Source organism: Chiloscyllium punctatum, chromosome 10, assembly GCF_047496795.1.
Source record: "Chiloscyllium punctatum isolate Juve2018m chromosome 10, sChiPun1.3, whole genome shotgun sequence".
In the NCBI taxonomy this organism is placed as follows: Eukaryota; Metazoa; Chordata; class Chondrichthyes; order Orectolobiformes; family Hemiscylliidae; genus Chiloscyllium; species Chiloscyllium punctatum.
Window position 1 is genome coordinate 112,660,275 of NC_092748.1, and position 27,349 is coordinate 112,687,623.

The window sequence follows — 27,349 nt, forward strand, 5'->3', positions numbered from 1 at the left end:
ACATCCCTATCAGCTAACATTGTTAAGTCTCTCAGATGTTTTGGGATATCATAGCGTAGCTCATGTTAGGTTAATGAATGAAGCACCACCTCACAGCCTGGACCTCCATGGTAGTGAAGATTATTAAATTGGAGCTGGTTCAGAAAAACATTACCAGGATGTTGTTGGGATTGGAGAGATAAGGAGAGGCTAGAAAGACTGGGACTTCTTTCCCTGGGGCATGGGAGGCTTAGGGGTAACCTTATAGAGCTTTATAAACCAATGAGGAGTATACATTAGATTACTTACAGTGTGGAAACAGGCCCTTCGGCCCAACAAGTCCACACCGCCCCGCCGAAGCGTAACCCACCCATACCCCTACATCTACATCTACCCCTTACCTAACACTACGGGCAATTTAGCATGGCCAATTCACCTGACCTGCACATCTTTGGACTGTGGGAGGAAACCGGAGCACCCGGAGGAAACCCACACAGACACGGGGAGAACGTGCAAACTCCACACAGTCAGTCGCCTGAGGCGGGAAAAGAACCCGGGTCTCCGGCGCTGCGAGGCAGCAGTGCTAACCACTGTGCCACCGTGCCGCCCACATAAGGAGAATAGCAAAAGTCTTTTTCACTAGGGTGGTGGAGTTCAAAACTAGGGGGCATATTTTTAAGGTGAGAGGAGGAAGAACTAAAAGGGACCTGTGGGGAAACCTTTTCACACAGACAGTGGCGCGTGTGTGGAATAAACTGCCAGAGGAAGTGGTAGATATAGGTATAATTACAGCATTTATAAGCCATTTGGTTTGGAACATGTATAAGAAGGGTTTAGAAGGATATGGGCCAAACACAGGTAAGAGGGACTAATTTAGTTTGGGAAAATTGGTCGGCATGGGCGGGTTGGACCAAAGGGTCTGTTTCTGTGCTGTATGACTCTGCCATTCAAGAGAGGTTACACCTGAAAGGTCAACTTCACCTCCTGATGCTGCCGGGCTCACTGTGTTCTTCCAGCCTCCTGCTGATCTATGTTGGATTCAAGCATCTGCAGTTTTTGTTGTCTCTAATTCAATATAATCATCCAACTCAGTTCTCTGTTCCCACTTTCTCCCCATTCCCTTTGATCCTGTTTGCTCTAAGAATCATATCTAACTCCTTCTTGAAATCATTTTGTCCTCAACTGCTTTCTGTAGCAGACAATTCCCCATGCTCCCCACTCTCTGGGTGAAGACAATTCTCCTCATCTCAGTCATAAATGGCCCACCCCGTATCCTTAGACTGTGATTGTCAGTGAAGAATGATCCTTTTTCAGTCCTATACTGCACAGTGGCTCAATGGTTAGCACTGCTGCCTCACATTGCCAGGGACCCAGGTTCAATTCCACCCTTGGGCGACTGTCTGTGTGGAGTTTGCACATTCTCCCTGTATCTGTGTGGGTTTCCTCCGGGTGCTCCTGTTTCCTCCCACAGTCCAAAGATATGCAGGTGAGGTGGATTGATGTGCTAAATTGCCCATAGTGCACAGGGATGGATAGGCTAGGTGGGATGGCCATGGGAAATGCAGGATTACAGGGTAGAGAAGTGTTTTTGATGGGATGCTCTTCAAAGGGTTGGTTTGAACTCAGTGGGCTGAATGGCCTCTTTCTGCACTGTAGGGAGTCGATGATTGTAGTAAGTACATTTGAAGAGTGCAGTAGCACAGCGGGTTTAGGATTCTTCATCAATTTGTTACACTGACATCATGTCAAGTTGCCTTCTCCTCCTGTTTTCCTGCCATTCCCCTGAATCATCAAATCCCCACAGTGTGGGGGAGGCCATTCAACCCATTAAATCCATACCAACTCTCCAAAGAGCATCTCACCTCCCTACCCCATCCCTGTAACCCTGCATTTTCCACTGGCCAATTCACTTGACCTCCACATATTTAGATTGTGGAAGGAAACCGGAGCACCCGGAGGAAAGCCATGCAGACAGGGGGAGAATGTGCAAACTCCATACAGACAGTCACCTGAGGGTGGAATCGAACCCAGGTCCCTGGCAGTGTGAAGTAGCAGTGCTAACCACTGAGGCACTGTACAACCAACTGAAGGTCTCTCAGTTAGAGCCGTAATGTCCTGCTCAATGATCAGAATCACTGAATAATTCAAACTTCAAATGTGTATTGAGCAGATTTTGTAACGGTCTGGCTGGGTTGGTATTGAACATTTCAGTGTGTTCCATGGTAGCATAAAGGAGGTGGTTGAGCTACTATCAATCAGTCTCTCTAGCTTTCTCAGTCACTTGTCCTGTTTATGTTGATGCTAATTCCCTGTGCATAACATTTCCACTCTTGGCTTTCTGCAGGTATGCTGACAATTACTGACTTCATCAACATCTTACACAGATATTACACCTCCCCAATGGTAAGCAGAAGCCACAGGATGAATTGAGTTTTGCTTGATGTCCTCTTCTCCTGTCTATAACAAATAAACTGAAAAACAGCGGAAACTGGAGTTCAGAAACAAAGCAGAAAGGTCTGGCAGCATCTGTGAAGAGAAAGCAGAGTCAGTTTTCCCAGAAGTTTATGTTTTTGTTTTTGGTTTTGAAAATGTTTCTTTTCATATTTCCTTTTCACAGTTATGTGATCCTCCAAATCCAGTTTGTAAAACCCAATTTAAAAATGACCGACAGCAAATTGTTTAGGATTAAAGGAGGGATTTATCACTCCATTCAAAAGCTCAGGGGTTGCGTTGGGGAATACAGTAGATAGTGACATACATACACGCGCACACACACACACACTCTCTCAAACAAACACACTCACACACACATCATACACTCTCACATGTACACTCACTCACACGCAAACTGTCAAGCATACACACACTCACTCTCACACATAGACTCACTCACACACACACACTCACACATTCACACACATACACATACGCAAACACTCACATGCACACACTCATACGCACTCCCTCACATACACATACACATAATGTGCACACACACACACATGCACACACTCTCTCTAACACACACACGTACACATACAGACACACACACACATGCACACACTCTCTCTAGCACACACACGTACACATACAGACACACACACACATGCACACACTCTCTCTAACACACACACGTACACATACAGACACACACACACATGCACACACTCTCTCTAACACACACACGCACACATACAGACACACACACACATGCACACACTCTCTCTAACACACACACGCACACATACAGACACACACACACATGCATACGCACACATTCACTCACAGTCTCTCACACACTGTCACACACACACACTCACATTCAAACACTCTCTCACGCGCACACACGCACACACACTTGAAAGGGAGGAAAGAGAAGGAGAGAATTTAGAAATTACTTGAAATGAAAGATGTCAGAATTAGGTCAAATGAACAAGAGTCCAGTTAAGCCAATGTCCTCTCGAGTCTCCTAGGAATTGTTATCCACAACAATATCTTTCATGTTGGAATATTGTATGCAATTCTGGTCTCCTTCCTATCGGAAAGATGTTGTGAAACTTGAAAGGGTTCAGAAAAGATTTACAAGGATGTTGCCAGGGTTGGACGTTTTGAGCTATAGGGAGAGGCTGAACAGGCTGGGGCTGTTTTCCCTGGAGCGTCGGAGGCTGAGGGGTGACCTTATTGAGGTTTACAAAATTATGAGGGGCATGAAAAGGATAAATAGACACGGTCTTTTCCCTGGGGTTGGGGAATCCAGAACTAGAGGGTACAGGTTTAGGGTGAGAGGGGAAAGATATAAAAGAGACCTAAGGGGCAACCTTTTCACACAGAGGGTGGTGCATGTATGGAATGAGCTGCCAGAGGGACTGGAGGAGGCTGGTACAATTGCAACATTTAAGAGCCATCTGGATGGCTATATGAATAGGAAGGGTTTGGAGGCCTATGGGCTGGGTGCTGGCAGGTGGGACTAGATTGGGTTGGGATATCTGGTCGGCATGGACGGGTTGGACCTAAGGGTCTGTTTCCATGCTGCACATCTCTATGACTCTAAAAGAGCTCAGACTGGTGAAAGGAGCATAGTGATAGCCTCCAGATTGATGAATTTCACAGCAAGATGCAGGTTTATTTCCAGAAACAAGTCTTTTAGCAGATACTGAGATTATATGTGCATGTTTAGTTGAACCTTGAGCTGCTCACTTTTGGGGTATTACCAACAGCCTGACAAACAAAAATCAAAGCTGTGTAGTTAAAACCATAAGATATAGGAGCAGAATAGGCCATTCTGCCCATATAGTCAATCATGGCTGATAAATTTACATCAATCCCTTCTGCTGCCTCCTCCCCACAAGCCTTGGTCCCCTTACTAATCAAGACCTTATCTATCTCTGTCTTAAAGCCTATGGCCTCCCCCATAGCCATCTGCGTTTCCACAGATTCACCACCCCACCAACTGAAGAAATTCCTCCTCATCTCAGTTCTAAAGTGTTGTCCTTTCACTCAGAAGCTCTGCCCTAAAATGGTTTCAAGCAAACTAGCAGTTTCAGGTCACATGATTATGGTTTTTGGATGATATTGTGACATTCCATAAACACACCTCGGCATGAATGGGTTAGACCGAATGAGGTAAAAATAATGACTGCAGATGCTGGAAATCAATTCTGGATTAGTGGTGCTGGAAGAGCACAGCAGTTCAGGCAGCATCCAACGAGCAGCGAAATCGATGTTTCGGGCAAAAGCCCTTCATCAGGAATAAAGGCAGTGAGCCTGAAGCGTGGAGAGACCGAATGGTCTGTTTCCATTCTGTAGAAGGGAGAGATGTATACTAGCTTCCAAATCCCAACAACTACTGAAAGCTAAACTAAACTTCTGATTCTGTGGGAGCTTAATCCCACCCATTCAGGCTGCTTCTATTGTTCCAACTTTCACAAAAAAAAACCCCAAGGCCTCACAAGCTGTTTCTTGGCTTGGAAGAGATTGCTCACTACCTCTGTCTCAATGAGCTGAGTTTTAATACCTTGGCTACAACCTATTGACCATGAAGACATGTAGCAGTTGTGTTAAGACCAAATCAAACCATAATGAGTCTCAATAGTCTCCTTCATTTCCATTGAACATAGGACATAGAACATTACAGTGCATTACAAGCCCTTCAGCCCTCGATGTTGCGCCAACCTGTCATATCAACCTGAAGCTCATCTAACTTACACTATTCCATGTGCGTCCATATGCTTGTCCAATGACGACTTAAATGTACTTAAAGTTGGTGAATCTACTACCATTGCAGGCAAAGCATTCCATACCCTTACTACTCTCTGAGTAAAGAAACTACCTCTGACATCTGTCCTATATCTATTACCCCTAAATTTAAAGCTATGCCCCCTCGTGCTCACTGTCACCATACTTGGAAAAAGGCTCTCCCTGTCTACCCTATCTAACTCTCTGATTATCTTTTAAGTCTCTATTAAGTCACCTCTCAACTTTCTTCTCTCTAACGAAAACAGCCTCAAGGCCCTCAGCCTTTCCTCGTAAGACCTTCCCTCCATACCAGGCAACGTCCTAGTAAATCTCCTCTGCACCCTTTCCAAAGCTTCCACATCCTTCTTATGATGCGGTGACCAGAACTGTATACAATGCTCCAAGTGCGGCCGCACCAGAGTTTTGTACAGCTGCAGCATAACCTCATGGTTCCAGAACTTGATGCCTCTATTAATAAAAGCTAAAACACTGTATGCCTTCCTAACAACCCTGTCAACCTGGGTTGCAACTTTCAAGGATCTGTGTACATGGACACCGAGATCTCTCTGCTCATCTACACTCCCAAGAATCTTACCATTAGCCCAATAAGGGTTACTCCAACCAAAGTGAATCACCTCACACTTGTCCGCATTAAACTCCATTTGCCACATCTCAGTCCAGCTCTGCAGCTTATCTATGTCTCTCTGTAACCTACAACATCCTTCATCACTATTGGTGAAGGACAACATCTTATTTCCTAGTCCTTTTGTGTTAGCTTGGCTGGGGACTGGTCATACAATGCAGGAAGGTCACATTCTAGAAGTTTCTTGTTCTCTGGTTGGAATTTTCAGAACTCATGGTCAACTGGCAATATGTGATCAGTGACACTCTTGTTGTTCATCAGGCAAAGTCCCCATTTTTAAGGAATTTTGATCAAGAAACTATTGTTTAAAAATAGCTATTTAGGATCTCTGTCTTGCCTGCCCCTTGTAAATTATAGTCCTTTTCATTTAAGAAGTATTTCAGGCATTTCCAGAGTTTCATCCGGGCCAGATAGCAATAGTCGTCAATAGGGAGCTGCTACCATGTGTATTCTTCAAGTCTATAAGTAGACTGAAATGTGGATGAGAGAGGGGAATGATAATCTATAAGATTCTGCTCAGTATTTAACAACAACACATTTCATTTATGTAGCATTTCTGACATGGTAAAATGTACTGAAGTGCTTCACAAGTACATAAACAAGCAAAGGTGATCTTATGATTGGTCCAAGTGTTAGGTTTTAAGGGGCATTTTACACATCGATAGAGAAGCTGAGAGAGGGAAAGACATGAATTTCAGAGCTCAACCACAATTGTGATGATACAATGGCTTTAAGACATGTATTTTGTCCTGTTTTATTTATGAAGAGGGGTTGAAACAGAGGTAATGAGCGGCCTGTTCCAAACCAATAAAGTACACAGCTTGTGAGAACTTGTTTTTTTTCCAAGTTGGAACAATAGAAGCAGACTGAATGAGTGGAGTCAAGCTCCCACAGAACCAGGATTTTAGTTTTGCTTTCAGTAGCAGATGGGGGTTGGAAGCTGCTATACATCTCTCCCTGCTACAGCAAAACACTTTTTTGTCGCTGTCTCTCTGAGAGTTTTCCCTTGTTACTCTTGCCTCCTGGTCTGGAGAATTGCATGTGAGACAATCTATTTTACTGAATGTGTGTTTGGGATTTTATTGTATTGGAACAATTGCTGATTGGTTGTTAGATAATCTATTTTTATGTAAAGTTTTTCAATAGAGTTAGGCTATTCCAATTCTTCTTTCTTTCATTTGTATTTTAAGTATTTGTGTAAGAATGGTATGTTTTTCTTCAAGCCTAGTAGTTTGACCAATCAGATTGCATCCAGAACATAATGCCTTACACTTGCCTTTGAAAATAAAGCGAAGTTGAGGTCTAGGCTGTCTTCTTGGTCTGGTTTTGGCTGGTCCATAGCACCAGGCACCAATGGCAGAGTGATTAAAACCAAGGATGATCAAGAGACCAGAATTGGAACAGTGCAGATGTCTCAAACCCAGGCACTGTGAAGGTCATGGAGAGATTTAGGATCACAGTTGGTGTGAGGAATATTTGCTGTTCACCTGTGGACCTATGGTTTAAAGACACGTTAATTATTTGCACTGATCATTTTTAGCATTTGATTTCAAATTTCGTCTTTCAGGTGCAGATTTATGAACTGGAGAAACATAGGATTGAGACTTGGAGAGGTGAGTTGGCGTGTGTGTGTGTGTGTGTGTCTGTGTGGGTCTTTTTCTGCATGTCTGTGACAGACTGTGCTCATGTGTGCATGCTCATATCCGTACGCGAGAGTGTGTGAGTGAATGTGAATACTCATCGGTGTGCGTTCAATAAGTGTGTATGTGTTTTTGCAACTGTGTGTCTGAGTGAGTGTCTGAATGTGAGAGTGTGTGCTTGTGAGAGAGATTTGATTTGATTTATTTATTGTCACGTGTGCCGAAGTACAGTGAAAGACTTTGTTTACGAGCAGTACAGGCAAGATTATATTAAGCAAGGACATATAGATCATAAGGTGAAAAAAAACTTAGACAGGGGCATGCATGGTTACATCACACAGGGAATGTGCTGAGCAAGATCAATGTGAAAAAGATCAGCATTATTTAAGGCTAGAGAGTCCATTCATCTGTCTAATATTGGTCGGGAAGATGCTGTTCCTGAACCTCCTGGTGAGTGTGTTCAAGCTTCCATACCTTCTGCCTGATGGAGGAGATTGTAGAAGAGCATTATCTGGGTGTGATGGCTCTTTGATGATGTTGGCAGCCTTCCTGCAGTATTGGGCTGTGTAAATGGAGTCCGTGGATGGGAGTTTGACTTATGTAATGATCTGGGCTGTGCACACAAACTTCTGTAGTTTCTTACATTCCTAGCAGTGCATTTAGTGTCATAGAGTCATAGAGATGCACAGCATGGAAACAGACCCTTTGGTCCAAACCGTCCATGTTGACCAGATATCCCAACCCAATCTAGTCCCACCTGCCAGCACCCGGCCCATATCCCTCCAAACCCTTCCTATTCATATACCCATCCAAATGCCTCTTAAATGTTGCAATTGTACCAGACTCTGCCACTTCCTCTGGCAGCTCATTCCATACATGTACCATCCTCTGTGAGAAAAAGTTGCCCCATGGGTCTCCTTTATATCTTTCCCCTCTCACCCTAAACCTATGTCCTCTAGTTCTGGACTCTCCGACCCGTGGGAAAAGACTTTGCCTATTTACCCTACCAATGCCCCTCATAATTTTGTAAACCTCTATAAGATCACCTCTCAGCCTCTGATGCTCCAGGGAAAACAGCCCCAGCCTGTTTAGCCTCTCCCTATAGCTCAAATCCTCCAACCCTGGCAACATCCTTGTAAATCTTTTCTGAACCCTTTCAAGTTTTACAACACCTTTCCGACAGGAAGGAGACCAGAATTGCATGCAATATTCCAACAGTGGCCTAACCAATGTCCTGTACACCCACAACATGACCTCCCAATTCCTGTACTCAATACACTGACCAATAAAGGGGAAAGCATACCAAATGTCTTCTTCACTATTCTATCTACCTGCAACTTCACTTTCAAGGAGCTATGAACCTGCACTCCAAGATCTCTTTGTTCAGCAACACTCCCTAGGAGTGTATAACTCCTGCTAAGATTTGCTTTCCAAAAATGCAGCACCTCACATTTATCTGTATTAAACTCCATCTGCCACTTCTCGGCCCATTGGCACATCTGGTTCAGATCCTGTTGTATTCTGAGGTAACCCTCTTCAATGTCCACTACACCTCCAATTTTGGTGTCATCTGCAAACTTACTAACTGTACCTCTTTTGCTCGCATCCAAATCATTTATGTAAATGACAAAGAGTAGAGGACCTAACACCGATCCGTGTGGCACTCCACTGGTGACAGGCCTCCAGTCTGAAGAACAACTGTCCACCACCACTCTCTGTCTTCTACCCTGGAGCCAGTTCTGTATCCAAATGGCTAGTTCTCCCTGTTTTCCGTGAGATCTAACCTTGCTAATCAGTCTCCCATGGGGAACCTTGTCAAATGCCTTACTGAAGTCCATATAGGTTACATCTACCACTCTGCCCTCATTAATTCTCTTTGTTACTACCTCAAAAAACTCAATCAAGTTTGTGAGACATGATTTCCCATGCACAAGCCATGTTGACTATCCTTAATCACTCGCTGGTTTATAGTTCCCTGGCTTGTCTTTACCACCTTCTTAAACAGTGGCACCACGTTTGCCAACCTCCAGTCTTCTGGCACCTCATCAGTGACTATCGATGATACAAATATCTCAGCAAGAGGCCCAGCAATCACTTCTCTAGCTTCCCACAGAGTTCAAGGGTACACCTGATCAGGTCCTGGGGATTTATCCACCTTTAACCGTTTCAAGACATCCAGCACTTCCTCCTCTGTAATCTGGACATTTTGCAAGATGTCACCATCTATTTCCCTACAGACCATATCTTCTATATCCTTTTCCACAGTAAATACTGATGCAAAATATTCATTTTGTATCTCCCCCATTTTCAGCAGCTGCACACAAAGGCTGCCTTGCTGATCTTTGAGGGACCCTATTATCTCCCTAGCTACCCTGTTGTCCTTAACGTATTTGGAAAAACTCTTTGGATTCTCCTTAATTCTATTTGCCAAAGCTATCTCATGTCCCCTTTATGCCCTCCTGATTTCCCTCTTAAGTATACTCCTACTTCCTTTATACTCTTCTAAGGATTCATTTGATCTATTCTGCCTATACCTTACATATGCTTCCTTCGTTTTCTTAACCAAAACCTCAATTTTTTTAGTCATCCAGCATTCCCTATACCTACCAGCCTTCCCTTTCACCCTAACAGGAATATACTTTCTCCGGATTCTCGTTATCTCATTTCTGAAGCCTTCCCATTTTCCAGCCAACCCTTTACCTGCAAACATCTGCCTCCAATCAGCTTTCGAAAGTTCTTGCCAAATATGGTCAAAATAGGCCTTTCTCCAATTTAGAACTTCAACGTTTACAGTACCAAGCTGAAGTGCACCTGGAGAGAATAGTTTCAGTGGTGTAGCTATAGGGGTTTGTTAGGGTCCTTGTGGACGTGTTGAATTTCCCAGAGCCACCTTAGGAAGAAGAAGCATGTTGTGCCTCCTTGACCATCGCATCTACATGGGAAGTGCAGGACAGGTTGTCAGTTATCATCACTCCGAGGAACTTGATGCTCTCCACCCATCTCAACATCCGCTCTGCTTCTGTTATAGTTGTCAATATACAGATTAATTCTTCCTTGGAGAAGTTGTTTAGATGTGTAATTCCTGAATATTCACTTTCTATTGAGCATAGCTTCAAAATCCTCTCTGTTCACTTCCTTCTCCACCATCACTTATGGTTTACTGGTGGTTATTTCAAAGGAGTTAAATCTCCTTTATATCCCCTCATTTAACAGGAGTGATATCACCTTCTTTTATGGGAATTCTCTCTTATATCACCCTATTTTATAGGAATTCTATCTCCCTTCTTCCCTCTTATTTTCTAGGAATTACATTCCCTTATGTTTTAGGGATTATAGCCCTTTTCTCTATCTAACTGAGGGATGCACCAACAGCCTGGGGCAGACTGATTGGAACATCTAACAAAGCTCTCATATCCAAACTTTCCACTTGCACCAATGAAACATGCCCCTGGTCCAGTCCCACAGTTATCTAGTACTGTGGTTGAGTGCATAGGGACCACAGAACTATATTCCCAGTCTTTCCCTCTGCCCATAACGCCAATGTTTTTCGTGTTTGTCTGTATAACTGTCTGTACGTGTGCGTATAGAGAATTTTATAAGGGGTTCAAGATTTATTGTGTAGAGGTATACGACGATGGTTCATAATTGTTTACCTGCTGTGAGAATCTATTTATTTGTAAGAAATAGTATTTCTTGTTAAGTATGGAAACCGGGTATATGTTTTCCATTAATCTGGGTCCAAAAGACATGTAAATTGAGGGGGTTTATGGATTTTTATCAAATCTTCAACTTTTGTGACTTTGCCAGGAAAGCAGTGTTGCATTTCCAGCTTGCTACACTCATGAGATGTGACGCTAAGTGTCAGTGATGACTGGCTTGTGAGCTGCAGACTGGGGAACATTGCTACATAACTGCGGTGCATCTTGTGGATGGTGCACACTACTGTCACTGTTGGAGGGTATGAATGCTGGTAGATGGGGTGTCAATTAAATGGGTGACTTTGTTCTGGATGGTGCCAAGGTTTTTTGGGTGTTGCTGGAGCTCCATTCATCCAACCAAGTGGGGAATATTCATCATAAAATCCCTACAGTGTGGAACCAGGCCATTTGGCCCAACACCGAACAGCATCCCACCCAGACCCATTCTCCCAACCCTTGCATTTGCCATGGCTAACCCCCTGAACACTACAGCCAATCCACCTAACCTGCACATCTTTGGACTGTGGGAGGAAACTAGAGCACCCACACAGAATGTGCAAACTCCACACAGACAGTTGCCTGAGGGTGGAATTGACCCAGGTCCCTGATGCTGTGATGCAGCGGTACTAACCTTCAAGGTCTTGACCTATGTCTTGTAGATGGTGGACAGGCAAACTATCGGTCAGTTGCTTTGACCTAATCTTGTAGCTACTGTATTTATAGAGATAGTCCAGTTAAATTTCATGTCAACAGGAGATCTCAGCATGTTGAGGATAGGGCGAATCTATGAAGATAATGCCATTGAATGTCAAGGGGTGATAGATTCTTTCTTGATGTCATTGCCTGACACTTCTGTGTGACTAATGTTACAAGGCCCAGAGATGAATAGTGTGGCGTTGGAAAAGCACAGCAGGTTAGGCAGCATCTCAGGACAGTCAACATTTCAGGCACAAGCCCTTTATCCAGGTCTTACTGCAGTTGAACACGGGCTGCTTCAGTGTCTGAGAAGTCATGAATGGTGCTGAGTGTTGTGTAATCATCAGTGAACATCCCCACTTTTGATCTTATGATGGAGGGAAGGTCATTAATGAAGTAACCGGAGATGGTTGGACCTAGGACCTATATACCCTGAGGAACTCCTGCAGAGATTTCCTGGAGTGGAAATAATTAATGTCCAACAACCACAATCACCTTCCACTGTGTGGGGAAGGTGGTGGTATGATTGCAACCAGAGTCAAAAAGTGTGGTGCTGGAAAAGCACAGCCAATCAGACAGCATCCGAGGAGCAGGAGAGTCAACGTTCAGCTCTTCATCAGGAATGTTGCGGGGTGGGGGTTAGTGCCACGGGGGTTGAGAGATAAATGGGAAGAAGGTGGGGCAGGGGGAAAGTAGCTGGGAATGCAATAGGTAGATGAAGGTGGGAGGATGATGGTGACAGGTTGGAGAGGAGGGTGGAGTGGATAGAGGGGAAGGAAGATGGACAGGTCAAGAGGGTGGTGCTGCGTTGGAGAGTTGGATCTAGGATAAGGTCGGGGGAGGGGAGATCAGGAAACTGGTGAAATCAACATTGATCCCGTGCGGCTGGAGGGTTCCAAGGTAGAAAATGAGGTGTTCTTCCTCCAGGCGTTGGGTTGCTTGAGTTTGCTGGTGGAGGAGGCCCAGTCAGCTTCCCCCTCTTTCCCAATGACTGCAGTTTAGTCAGGGCTCCTTGATGTTACATTAGGTCAAACATTGCCTTGATATCAAGGACAGTTACTCTCCCCCCACGTCTGGTGTTTCTTTCAGGAGAGGAGAGCAGAAGCTGAGAGGGAATTATAGAGTTTAGAATCTAGACTGCTGAAGATACTACTACCAAATATGAGGCAAATGAGCCCGGAGGTGAGTCAGGGGTCAGAGCTGGAGGAACATCCGAAAGGGTTAGGGGTGTTATGGAAGTGAGGGGGTGGGGGGGGGCGGAGTTGGGGGGGGGGGCGGTTGGTGGGCAGGCAATGGAGACAAGAATGAGAATTTTAAAACTGAGACAGTTCTAGTCTAGGAGTGAGTGGACCCATTTATCACTCCACTCCAGAGGCTCCCTGTCTCATTCCTGATGAAGGGCTTTTGCCCAAAACGTCTATATTCCTGCTCCTCGGATGCTGCCTGACCTGCTGTGCTTTTCCAGCATCACTCTATTCTTGACTCTGATCTCCAGCATCTGCAGTCTTCATTTTCGCCCAGCCTCCTGATGCTACGCGACCTGCTGTGTTCTTCCTGCCTCCTGCTTGTGTCCCTTTACTTCTCTCCTTCAGCCGACAATGTCCCTCAGCCTTGATCTAATCAATGATTTTACTCTCCTCTTTATTTTTCCCCAGAGATTTATTTGCAAGATTCCTTTAAGAAACTGGTCAGTATCTCCCCAAATGACAGGTAAAATGATTATTCTGTGTGATTGGAACTGCAGTTTGTCCAGTTTGATCTCACTATTACAGGGGAGGAGCAGACACTGTGGCTTTGCCGCAGAGAAATGATAAGATTTGGCATGTTTTAATTCTTGGGAGGGAGGCAACAATAAGAAGATGATGGTGCTTTCCCCGTCCTCCTGGATGGTAGTGGTTGGGGGTTTGGAAGCAGCTGTTGGAGGAGCCATGTTGCAATGCAATGTGGCCATAGCACATGCTGCAGATTGGTTGTGAAGGGGGTGAATGCTTAGACTGTTGGATGCTACGAGCAAAGGACAGACTCCTTTTTTGAAGGGGAGCTTGTTCAAGCCTGTTAAGAGACCAGTGTTTCACAAGCTTAGCATTTACATTTGTAATCTTGCCCCAAAACACGATGCAACTGGGCGGGGACTTCTGAAATGCTATCCTGAGGGGAAGTGTGGAATTTGGCAGCTTGCACACAGCAAGCCCCTGAAAAGAGTCACGTGAAAGAACTTTAGGGACAATGTTAAAGATAGCTATTGGCCAAGATTTTTAGGTGTGAATTCCTCGTTCTCTTTTCAGAGTAGTGTAGTGGGACTCTGAGATGACAGCTCTTTCTAAGACAGTATCTCTGACAGTGCGATTCTACACTAGGGGCTCGGTGGTCTGCTCAGGTCTTGCAGAGTGGAATTCAAAGCCAGAATCCCTGACTCCGAGATTATGGTCTGACTGACCAATGGTTAGACATCTACAAACAGCGCTGTGCTGATAGTTACAGAATCCAATCGCTAATCCCACATCTGAGAAATATTGAGGGCGTGCTGTGAGACAGCAATTGAAATAAAACGTGAAAAACATACGAATCAGAAGCAAGAGTAGGTCAGTCAGCTCTTCAAGCTTGTTCCACCATTCAATGTGATGATGACTGATCTTCTTGCTCAATGCCATGTGCCTGCCTTACATCCATAGGCTTTGATGCCTTTAAGATAGGTATCAATTTCTTCCTTAAATATATTCAACACAAATATTCAGCAAGGTCCAGGGTGGTCCAGTCATATTGATGTCAATCCTTCTCATCATCAGGAAGGTTAGCATTCTTGTGAAGTATGTTGACCTGTTCTTTGATTATAATCTATCCACATGTTATTTTTTTCGCAATTTAGCCTATTTGATGCAGTTTACTCTCTGATTCAGAATAAAATTCATCGACTGCCAGTGATCGACCCCATATCTGGGAATGTTCTCTACATCCTGACACATAAACGCATCCTGAAGTACTTCCACCTCTTTGTAAGTTTCTTGACTGCGTTACACTTAAATATGAGTACGGGATTGGCGTGAAACTAGGATTGTTGCTCTTACAGTGGAGAAGGTGGAGGAGAGATATAAGTGAGCTGTTCAAAATCATGAAGAGGTTTTGTTCGAGTAAATACAGAGAAACAGCTTTTACCAACAGGAGACTCAGCTAGTACAGGACACACATATTACATATAGGAGCAAAGAACTGGAGGGGAGATGACAATATTTTTACACAGACAGTTTTTATGATCTTAGCAAATAGAGTCATAGAGATGTACAGCATGGAAATAGACCCTTCAGTCCAATTCAGCCACACCAACCAGATATCCTAAATTAATTTTGTCTCATTTACCAGCCCTACATCCATATTCCTCTAAACCCCTCCTATTCATATGCTTATCCAGATGCCTTTTAAATATTGTACTTGTACCAACCTCCATCACTTCCATATACCCACCACCCTCTGCGTGAAAAAAGTTGGTTCTGAGATACCTTTTAAATCTTTCCCCTCTCACCCTAAACATATGCCCTCTAGTTCTGGACTCTCCTATCCTGAAGAAAAGATTTTGTCTATTCACCCTATCCATGCCCCACATGATTTTATAAATTTCTATAAGGTCACCCCTCAACTGCTGATGCCGGAATATAATGGAATATAATGTGGGAAAATATGATATTATACTGGAGTATTGACTGGAATAATAGAAGAGCTGAATATTATTTAAATGGGGAGAGACTGCAGAAAGCTACAGAACAGAAAGAGTTGGGGGTCTTTGTCCATCAATCTCAAAACTTTAGCATCAAAGTTCACAGGGTGAGACCGAAGGCAAATGGAACAGTGACCTTTATTTCAAAAGGAATAGAATATAAGAGTAGAGAGATTTTGCTAAAAATATACAATGCACTAGTCAGATTATGCCAGGAACATCCGTGACCAGGTTTTGGCCTCTTAACAAAGGAAAAATATACTGGCATCAGAGATAGTCTAAGGAAGGATCACTTGGTTGGTCCCAGGTAAGAAGGGACTGGTTCATGAGGAGAAATTGAGTAGGCCTGTGCCTGTACACATTAGAGTTTAGAAGAATGAGAGGTGACTTTATTGAAACATGCAAGATTCTTAGGGGACTTGACAGGGGAGATGAGGAAAGGTTGTTTCCTCTTGTGGGAGAATCGAGGACCATTGAGTGTTTCAAGAGGCTTGTGATGAGGCATATGAAGACCCTGCTGACCCCTCACTGGATGATCTGCAGATGCGTATCGTCCCAACCGCTCAACTGATGATGCCATCTCCACCACTCTCCATCTTGCCCTCACCCACCCAGAGAAGAAGGACACCTACGTCGGACTACTGTTCATAGACTTCAGTTCTGCATTTAACACTTTCATTCCTCAGCACCTGACTGGAAACTGAGTCTACTGGGCCTAGATGCCTCCCTTTGGGAGTGCTCAGTCAGTTCAGATTGGGAACAGCATCACCAACACCATCACACTGAGCATGGGGGCCCAAAGCCCTTCATCAGGAATGAGGCTGGGAGCCTCGGAGGTGGAGAGATAAATGGGAGGGTGAGGGGGCTGGGAGAAGGTAGCTGAGAGGCCCAGAGCATGCATGTCCTTGGTAGAGTGGAAGGGGGAGTTGAAGTATTTGGCCACGGGGCAGTGGGTTTGGTTGTTGCGAGTGTCCCGGAGATGTTCTCTGAAGCATTGTGCGAATAAGCGTCCTGTCTCCCCAATGTAGAGGAGACCGCATCGGGATCATACCCTCCAGCCTAGGCAGCATTCTGGTAAGTCTCCTCTGCACCCTCTCAAGTTTCCACACCTTTTCTATCATGGGATGACCAGAACTGAACACAATATTCCAAATGTGCTCTGACCAGGGCTGTACAAAGAATTATCAGATCAGCCACAATCTCATTGAATAGTGGAGGGCCTGTGATGGGCTGAATGGCCTACTTTTGTTCTGATGCCTCACAAACCTGTACCAGACTTCACTGAGATCATAGCTAAACTGTTCTGAGGAAGGGTCACTAGACATGAAACATAAACTTTGATTTCTCTCCATAAATACTGCCAGACCTACTGAGCTTTTTCCAGCAATTCCTATTTTTGTCTCTGTATCTCAATTCCAATCACCCTTACTATTTACTTGGTCAATTTCTCTTAATACCCTTGCTGGACCAGATTCTATCTCTTTCAGTTTTGAAACTTACAATTGACTACCAAACTCAACAACTTTCCCTTCAGCACTGTTCCAACTTCAAGGGTCAGTTGGTGTTTGAAGCTGCTTTCTGGTATCAGCTCCCACTTTGTACACACTGTCTTTAAAATTATTGGGATGCGAGCATCCACTGGCTAGGCCAGCATTTATTGCGCACCTCTAATTGCCCAGAGGGCAGTTAAGAGTCACTGACATTGACGCGGGTCTGGAGTCACATGTAGGCCAGACCAGGTAAAGGTGGCAGATTTTCCTCATTTTAATGAATCAAATGTTTTTAATAACTACCAGGAATAGCAAAAGAAAGCATTCCTTTGAATGTAGTGGTCAGATTTGAACCCATAATCTCCAAAACAATAAGCTGCGGCTCAGGATTACTAACTCAGTGACATTACCACACGGCACTGCCATCCCACTGAACATACTGACTCATCAATTAAAATAGTTTATAACAACTATCAAAACTTCCAAGTATACAGCGTCATCAAACACCTTTATTGTAATAAAACATCCCAAAGTCAAAGCGCTCTGTGAGAACGTTACGAAACAAATTTGACACTCAACCACACAAAGAGATAATGATACAATGCCCAGTCAGACTGTCTGTGTGGAGTTTGCACATTCTCCCTGTATCTGCATGAGTTTCCTCCCAGGTCAGTCCAAAGATGTGCAGGTCAGGTGAATTGGCTATGTTAAATTGCCCATAGTGTTAGGTGCATTAGTCAGAGGGAAATGGGTCAGGGTGGGTTACTCTTCAAAGGGTCAGTGTAGACTTGTTGGGCTGAAGGGCCTGTTTCCACACTGTAGGGAGTCTAATCTAATCTAATCCAAAGAGATAGGGTTTATACAAATACTAACAGTGAGCAGACGGAGGCCTTTCAGCTCCTCATGTCTTCTCTGCCATTTATTATGATCATGGTTTATTTGATTGTAACTTCAATCCATATTCTTGTCTATCCCTTAAAAACCTTTCACTTCCCTTGCTTACCAAATATCTATCTACCTCTGCTTCCCTCACCTGCTGTAGTGCTCGCTCGTTCTAAGCAGTGTTTTAGAGGAGGAAGGAGAGAGTGGGGAGGTTAGAACATAGAACACGGAACAGTACAGCACAGTCCAGGCCCTTCGACCCTCAATGTTGTGCTGGCCTTCTATCCTACTCTAAGATCAGACTAATCTACATACCCTTCATTGTACTATCATCCATGTGCCTATCCAAGAGTTGCTTAAGTGTCCCTAATGTATCTGACTCTACTACCACTGCTGGCAGTGCATTCCACGTACCCACCACTCTCTGTGTAAAGAACCTAACATCTCCCCCCAAACCTCCCTCCAATCACCTTAAAATTGTGCCCCCTTGTGATAGACATTTCCACCATGGAAAAAGTTTTCATCAGGGCTTTTGCCCGAAACGTCGGTTTTCCTGCTCCTCTTGCACACCTCTATCAAGTCACCTCTCATCCCTCTTCACTCCAATGAGAAAAAATCCCAGCCCCCTCAACCTTTCTTCATAAGACATGCCCTCCAGTCCAAACAGCATCCTGGTAAATCCCCTCTACACCCCCTACACTTAATCTATGCCTCTCAATATCTTGTACACCTCTAGGCAGAAGTGAGGACTGCAGATGCTGGAAATCAGAGTCTAGATTAGTGTGGTGCTGGAAAAACACAGCAGGTCAGGCAGCATCCGAGGAGCAAGAAAATCGACATTTCAGGCAAAAGCCCTTCATCAGGGCTTTTGCCCGAAACATCGGTTTTCCTGCTCCTCTTGCACACCTCTATCAAGTCACCTTTCATCCCTCTTCACTCCAATGAGAAAAAAATCCCAGCTCCCTCAACCTTTCTTCATAAGACATGCCCTCCAGTCCAAACAGCATCCTGGTAAATCCCCTCTATACCCTCTCTTAAGCTTCCATCGCATTCCTATAATGAAGAGACAAGAACTGAACACAATATTTCAGGTGTGCTCTAACCAGGGCTCTATAGAGCTGCAGCATAACCTCGCAACTCTTAAACTCAATCCCCCTAATCATGAAAGCTAACAGACCACACGCCTTCTTAACAAACCTATCAGCCTGGGTGGCAACTTTGAGGGATCTGTGGACATGGTTGTGAGAAATGTTGCAGAATGGAGGGCACAAGGGCCGAAGGGCCTGTACTGTGCTGTATTGTTCTATGTAAAACACACACTAAGTAATAGAAACATAATGCAGGAGTAATGCACATCAAGGTTATACTTTATTTTCAGCATAAATCACTTAAATAACAATGGAACTTTGCCTTAAATAAAAGTTACCAGCAGACAGCTGTACCCTCATTCATATCCTCAACTGACAAACAGGTGAAAACACTGCTGCCAATGATGGAGGAATTGAAACTGGGAAATGATAAGAGCACCAGACCAGAGAGAGTACAAAGATCTTGCAGAGTTTTGGAATTGGAAGTGATGGTTTGTAAATAAGGATGAGAATTTTTAAACTGAAGCATTGTCTGGAAACCAATCAGGCATAGGGTTAAGGGAGACCGAGGTTTGGTGTGAGTTGGCATCCAGGCAGCAGAGTTTAGATAAGCTCAAATTTAGGCGATGATTTATATGAAAATCCCTTGAGTTATCTTGATTACACCAATCTCTCAAACCATGACTGAGATCCATCAGCCCAGACCAGGAATTGAAATCACATCCTTGCGGTCTGTGACACTGCGGTGTATTCCATCTAATCGAATTTTTAAATTTATTCTGACAAAATCCATTTCGTTGATCTCACTGCCCAATTCCATTTCCTTTCAGGCCTCAAAGCTGCCCAAGCCAAGCTTTATGAAGAAGACGCTAGAGGAGCTTGCGATTGGGACCTACAAAGATGTAGCCGTGATAGAGGAGACGTCATCGGTTTATGAAGCACTTGGGATCTTTGTGGCAAGAAGGGTGTCTGCTTTACCGGTGGTGAACAAGCTGGGTAAGTAAGAGGAAGGTACAAGATGGGAGTTAACATGATGTAAATAAATAATCACCTGGACAAACCACGGAGAGCAGAATTGAAACAGGAATTGCTGGAAAATCTCAGCAGGTCCACCAGCATCTGTGGAGAGAAATCAGAGTTAACGTGACCCTTCCTCAGAATGAGGAAAAGTTTTACAAAGATGTTGCCAGGGTTGGAGGGTTTAAGCTTAGGGAGAGGCTGAACAGGCTGGGGCTGTTTTCCCTGGAGCGTCAGAGGCTGATTAGATTAGATTACTTACAGTGCGGAAACAGGCCCTTTGGCCCAACAAGTCCACACCGATCCACCACCCACCCAATCCCCTACATTTATCCCTTTTACCTAACACTACGGGCAATTTAGCATGGCCAATTCACCTGACCTGCACATCTTTGGACTGTGGGAGGAAACCGGAGCACCTGGAGGAAACCCACGCAGACACAGGGAGAATGTGCAAACTCCACACAGTCAGTTGCCTTGAGTCAGGAATTGAACCCAGGTCTCTGGCACTGTGAGGCAGCAGAGCTAATCACTGTACCACCGTGTCGCCTATGGTGAGGGGTGACCTTATAGAGGTTTATACAATCATGAGGGGCACGGATAGGGTGAATAAACAAGGTCTTTTCCCTGGGGTGGGGGAGTCCAAAACGAGATGATTTAGGTTTAGAGTGAGAGGGAAATGATATAGAAGGGACCTAATGGGTAACTTTTTCACGCAAAGGGTATTGAGTGTATGGAATGAGTTGCCAGAGAAAGTGGTGGAGGTTGGTACAATTACAACATTTAAAAGGCATCTGGATGGGTATATGAATAGGAAGGGTTTAGAGGGATATGGGCCATGTGCTGACAAATGGGACTAGATTAATTTAGGATATCTGGTCAGCATGAAGGGTCTGTTTCCATGCTAGACATCTTTATGACTATAATTGAACAGACAGAATCGAGATAGCTTACCTGTTGAGTTTAGAGGGGATTTAACCTGCATAACTGCTTTCAATGCCTTGCAAACCATTCAGCCTCAAAATGCAATGGCTCCTCAGTTGAGTTGAATGGTTGAGTTAGAATGTCATGGCTTTGAGTCCCACTCAAGTCTTGAGTACAGTGTCCAGGCTGATCTCCCAGCGTGGTACTGAGGAAGTACTGCACTGCCAGACGTGTCATGTTTGGGATGAGATGTAAATTCATTTGTCTACTCTGATAGGTGGAAGTGGAACATCTCACAGGCACGACCTTGAAGAATCACGGAGAGGGGCCATTTTTTTCCAGGGTCCAAGCCAAAAGTATTCCTCGACCATATCACTGAAAAAAGTCACAGCTGGTCATTTGTGGATGTTTGCTGCTTGCAAATTGGCATTTCCAGTATTATAAAATTGATTACAGCTCTCAAGTACTTTGGAATCACTTGGAGTCATAAAAGATCTTTATGAATGCTATTCATTTTAAAACAGCTCAAGATTTATTAATACCGGCAACTTGGGATACCTATAAATTAATGCTACCAGGACGTTAAAATCTGTGTCTCTGAGGTAGGAATCATATAAAAACATAAAAACATAAGACATAGGATCAGAAGCAGGCCACCTGGCCCATCGATAAGGCCATGGCTGATCTTTTCGTTGACTTAGCTCCACTTACCGTAACCCTTAATTCCTTTATTGTTCCAAACTCTATCCAAGTTTGCCTTAAAAACATTCAGCTAGGTAGCCTTAACTGCTTCACTGGGCCAGGAATTCCTCAGATTCACAGCCCTTTGGGTGAAGAAGTTCCTCCTCAACTCAGTCCTAAACCTGCTCCCACGTATTTTGAGACTATGCCCCCAGTTCTAGTTTAATCCGCCAGTGTAAACAACCTCCCTGCTCTATCTGATCTATTCCATTCAGAATTTTATGTGTTTCTATAAGATCACACCTCATTCTTCTAAATTCCAATGAGTATAATCCCAATCTACTCAGTCTCTCCTCTTAAGCCAACTCTCTCAACTCCGGAATCAACCTGATGAACCTCCTCTGCACCCCCTCCAGACCCGCTGAGCTTTTCCAGCGATTTCTATTTTTTATTTCTTTTTAGCTGCACATGCAGGGGTGTCCAGATATGTTCTCAGCTGTGCCTCTCAATGGAACACTCTAACGCAGTGGAACTTTAATCAAAAGATAACACACTAGCATGTCTGCTCTGTAGCACACCAGTGCCCAGAGACCAGGGTTTATAATTGTTTATTTTAACTTGATTTCTTGTATTTTGCTGGAAGATTAAAACTCAAGCATGTCTTTCTGCCTTTCCATCATGTCAACAGCCTGGGACAGAGTCCACAGGAGACCCCTATTTGGTTTGTTGAATGTATCTCTCCGTTTGGGCTATTGCTGTTGGCATGGTGGCTCAGTGGCTAGCACTGCTGCTTCACAGTGCCAGGGACCTGAGTTCAATTCCAGCCTTGGGTGACTGTCTGTGTGGAGTTTGTATGTTCTCTCTGTGTCTGTGTGGGTTTCTGCCAGGTGCTCCAGTTTCCTCCCACACTCTAAAGGTGGATTGGCCTTGCTAAATTGCCTATTGCATTCAGAGATGTGGAGGTTAGGTGCCTTATCCAGGGTTACAGAGGTGGGGTTGGGTGAGAGGGTTAGTCTGGACTCATTGGGCTGATTAGCCTATTTCTACACTGTAGGGACTTTCTTCTATCCTATGGAAGATCCTTTGATACTCATTAAGTGTGACGTTCCATAATGTTTCTCTAATATCCATAGAGGGATTTTGGGTGCTCAATCATCTTTTGGCATATATGTCTTTTTTTTTAAGAAGTTCAAAACCTCTGTAAGTAATTCAGGGTTATGATCTGTTGTCATGACACTGCTTTCATGAGTTTATAGTCCAGTGATCACTTGCTGATTGACTTTACCTTCTATTCCAGGTAAAGTTGTGAATCTCTACTCACGATTTGATGCTATTGTAAGTACTGGAGATCTCAACTGTAAGGTCCACATTTGCTAGCTTTGATAGTACAGTACAGGGATAGTAGAGCAGACAGTATGAGAAAGTACTTAATTGGGGGAGGGGGAATTACAATGCTATTAGGCAGCAACTGGGGCTCCTAAATTGGGAACAGATGTTCTCAGGGAAATGCATGACAGAAATGTGGAGGTTGTTTAGGGAGCACTTGCTGATTGTGCTGGACAGGTTTGTCCCACTGAAGTATGGCATTCCATCCAGAACTATATCAACAAACATGTCGAGTTAGACCCCATCTATCACCCCCTGACAAAAAGAACAGGAAATGACGTCACCACCGGAAATGATGTCACCACAGAAAATGATATCACCAACCCAAACATATAAATAGAAAGCAGGAATTATCAACAGTGCTTTGCCCGGAGGTCCACTGAAGATGTTATCTAGTAGGGTGACAAAACATCTGGAAATGAACCTTCCAGCTTAGCGAGCAAACCTACATCTCGAATCTCACCCTGAGCTACAAATCTTCTCAAAACTCGCAACTAAGGAAAATCCTAAAGCGTTCTACACTTACGTGAGGATCAAAAGGATAGCTAGAGTGAGGGTAGGGCTGATCAGGGATGGTGGAGGGAACTTGTGCCTGGAGTTGGAGGAAGTAGAGGAAGTCCTTAATGAATACTTGTCTTCAGTATTCACTACTGAGAGGGACCATGACGTTTCTGAGGACAGCGTGAAAGAGGCTGATAGGCTCGAACAGGTTGATGTTAGGAAGGAGGATGTGCTGAAAATTTTGAAAAATATAAGGATAGATACATCCCCTGGGCTTGATAGGATATACCCTAGGTTGCTACAGGAAATGAGGGAAGAGATTACTGTGCCTTTGCGATGATCTTTGTGTCCTCACTGTCCACTAGAGTAGTGCCAGATGATTGGAGGGTGGCAAATGTTCAAGAAAGGGAATAGAGATAATCCTTGGAATTACAAACCAGTCAGTCTTATGTCAGTGGTGGGCAAACTATTGGAAAGGATTCTGAGAGATAGGATTTATGATTACTTGGAAAATTATAGTTTAATTAGAGATAGTCAGCATGGCTTTGTGAGGGGCAGGTTGTGCCTCACGATGAAGGTAGAGCAGTGGATATGGTGTACATGGATTTTAGCAAGGTGTTCGATAAGGTTGGCTCATTCAGAAAGACAGAAGGCATGGAATGCAGGGAAATCTGGCTTTCTGGATACAGAATTGGCTGGCCCATAGAAGACAGAGGGTGGTGGTAGATGAAAGGTATTCAGCATGGAGCTCAGTGACCAGTGGTGTCCAGCAGGGATTGGTTCTGGGACCTCTGCTCTTTGTGTTGTTTATAAACAACTTGGATGAGGAAGTGGAAGGGTGGGTTAGTAAGTTTGCCAATGACACAAAGGTTGGTAGAGTTGTGGGTAGTGTGGAGGGCTATTGTAGGTTGCAATGAGACATTTCCAGGATGCAGAACTGGGCTGATCAGTGGCAGATAGAGTTCAATCTGGAAAAGGGTGAAGTTATTCACTTTGGGAGGTAGAATTTGAATGCAGAGTACAGGGTTAAAGGCATGATTCTTGACAGTGTGGAGGAATAGAGGGATCTTGGGGTCCACGTCCATAGATCCCTCAAAGTTGCCACCCAGATTGTTAGGGTTGTTAAGAAGGTGTATAGTGTGTTGGCTTTCATTAACAGGGGGATTGGGTTTAAGAGCCACGAGGTTATGCAACAGCTTTATAGAGCCCTAGTTAGACCATACCTGGAATATTGCGTCATTATAGGAAAGATGTGGAAGCTTTAGAGAGGGTGCAGAAGAGATTTACCAAGATGCTGCCTGGACTGGAGGGCGTGTCTTATGAAGAAAGGTTGAGGGAGCTGGAGCTTTTCTCATTGGAGCGAAGAGGGATGAGAGGTGACTTGATAGAGATGTACAAGATGTTGAGAGGCAGAGATAGAGTGGATAGTCAGAGACATTTTAACCAGGACAGAAATAGCTATCACGAGGGGCCATAATTTTAAAATAATTGGAGGAAGGTTAAAGGGAGATGTCAGAGGTAGGTTCTTTACTCAGAGAGTTATGGGTTTGTGGAATGCACTGCCAGCAGTGGGTGTAGAGTCAGATGCATTAGGGACATTGAGTGACTCTTGGATAGGCGCATGGAAGATAGTGTGATGAAGGTTATGGAGATTAGTCTGATCTTAGAGTAGGATAGAAGGGAAGCATTACATTGAGGGCCGAAGGGCCAGTACTGTGCTGTACTGTTCCGTATTCTATGTTCTAAATGGTGAAAGATTGCAGCGTGCTGCTGTGCAGAGGAACCTAGGTGTCCTTGTGCATGAGTCACAGAAGGTTGGTTTGCAGGTGCAGCAGGTAATTAAGAAGGCAAATAGAATATTGTCCTTCATTGCTAGTGGGACAGAGTTTAAAAACAGGAAGGTTGTGGTGCATCTGTATAGGATGTTGCTGAGACCACACCTGGAGTTCCATGTGGAGTTTTGGTTTCCTTACTTGAACAGTAAAGGAATTGAGGATAACAGTGAGAGGGTGGGTAAGTGGAGCTGAGTCCATGAAAAGATCAGCCATGATCTGAGTGAATGGCAGAGCAGGCTCAAGGGGTCAGATGGCCTACTCCTGATCCTCGTTTTTATTTTCTTATATAAATGTGAAGGCAGGTGATCAAAACCTTGGACAAAGTGGTAAGGTTTTGAGGAGTGTCTTAAATGGGGAGAAGGAGGTGAAGAGGTTTAGGGGAGCAATTCTAAAATTTGGACCAAGTTGCAGGAGTGCAGTGACCTTGGAGGAATGTAGGATTGGAGCAAGTCACAGAGATTGGGAGGGGTGAAGCCATGGCAGTATTTGGAGACAGTGGTGAGAATTTTAGGTGAAACCTTTAGTTTATTTTAGCTGGAAAGAATTTGGGAGGTCACCCAATATACCTTATCGCCACAGTAAGAAGATTTACTACCAATGTGTTATTGGTTTCTAAGCTTAGTGTACAGCCTTTGAATCAGAACATCTTTATTCAAATCCCATGAGCATTAAATCCAGACTGACACTCCAATGCAGCACAGTAGGAGTGCTGCTCTGTGTGAGGTGTTGTCTTTAAGTAGGATGTTCAACTGAGACCTCATCTGTCTTCTCAAGGCAAGCTTTGCAAAGATTTGACAACAGCACAAAATTCTCCCAGGTAACATTTAACCCTCAACCAAACAGAAAATCATTTTAAAAACACAATGTAATCTGGTGATTAACTTATTGTGGTTTGTGGGATTTTACTGTGAGCAAATTAGTGTCAATAGTTGCAAAGCTATTGGATTGAAGTAAATACATGAACATAGAACATTACAGCGCAGTACAGGCTCTTTGGCCCTCGATGTTGCGCCGCCCTGTCATCCTAATCTGAAGCCCATCCCACCTACACTATTCCATGTACATCCATATGCTTGTCCAATGACAACTTAAATGCACTTAAACTTGGTGAATCAACTACCGATGCGGGCAAAGCATTCCATACCTTGACTACGATCTGAGTAAAGAAACTACCTCTGACATCTGTCTTATACCTATCTCCCCTCACTTTGAAGTTGTGTCCCCTCGTGTTTGCTGTCCCCATACTTGGAAAAAGGCTCTCCCTGTCCACCCTATCTAACCCTCTGATTATCTTGTATGTCTCTATAAAGTCACCTCTCAACCTTCTTCTCTCTAATGAGAACAGCCTCAAGGCCCTCAGCTTTTCCTCGTAAGACATTCCTTCCATACCAGGCAACATCCTAGTAAATCTCCTCTGCACCCTTTCCAAAGCTTCCACATCCTCCTTATAATGCGGAGACCAGAACTGTACACAATATTCCAAGTGTGGCCATATCAGAGTTTTGTACAGCTGCAACATAACCTCCTGGTTCTGGAACTCAATCCCTCTATTAATAAAGGCCAAAACACTGTATGCCTTCTTAACAACCCTGTCAATCTGGGTGGCAACTTTCAGGGATCTGTATTCATGGACACCGAGATCTCTCTACTCATCTGCACTCCCATGAATCCTACCATTAGCCCAGTACTTTGCATTCCGATTACTCCGGCCAAAGTGTATCACCTCATACTTGTCCACATTAAACTCCATTTGCCACCTCTCAGCCCAGCTCTGCATCCTATCTATGTCTCTCTGCAACCTCCTACATCCATCGTCACTATCCACAACTCCACCGACCTTAGTGTCATCTGCAAATTTACTAACCCACCCTTCTAAGCCCTGATCCAGGTCATTTATAAAAACGATGAACTGCAGTGGACCCAACACCAACCATTGCGGTACGCC

At 44.2% G+C, this 27,349-nt stretch overlaps 1 protein-coding gene across 3 annotated transcripts in view; it reads left to right on the plus strand.

Annotated features, from left to right (window-relative positions):
• The window catches only part of LOC140481810 (5'-AMP-activated protein kinase subunit gamma-1-like), a 58,627-nt gene that overhangs the window by 15,016 nt on the left and 16,262 nt on the right, over positions 1–27,349 (plus strand). For 2 of the 3 annotated variants that reach the window (XM_072578333.1, XM_072578332.1), the window contains exons 5-10: positions 2,324–2,382; positions 7,425–7,470; positions 13,547–13,601; positions 14,758–14,884; positions 19,891–20,056; positions 22,980–23,017. In XM_072578333.1, coding sequence (XP_072434434.1) covers positions 2,324–2,382; positions 7,425–7,470; positions 13,547–13,601; positions 14,758–14,884; positions 19,891–20,056; positions 22,980–23,017 — 491 coding nt within the window. The remainder of the gene's footprint in view (positions 1–2,323; positions 2,383–7,424; positions 7,471–13,546; positions 13,602–14,757; positions 14,885–19,890; positions 20,057–22,979; positions 23,018–27,349) is intronic. The other variant, XM_072578334.1, reaches the window with a different exon arrangement.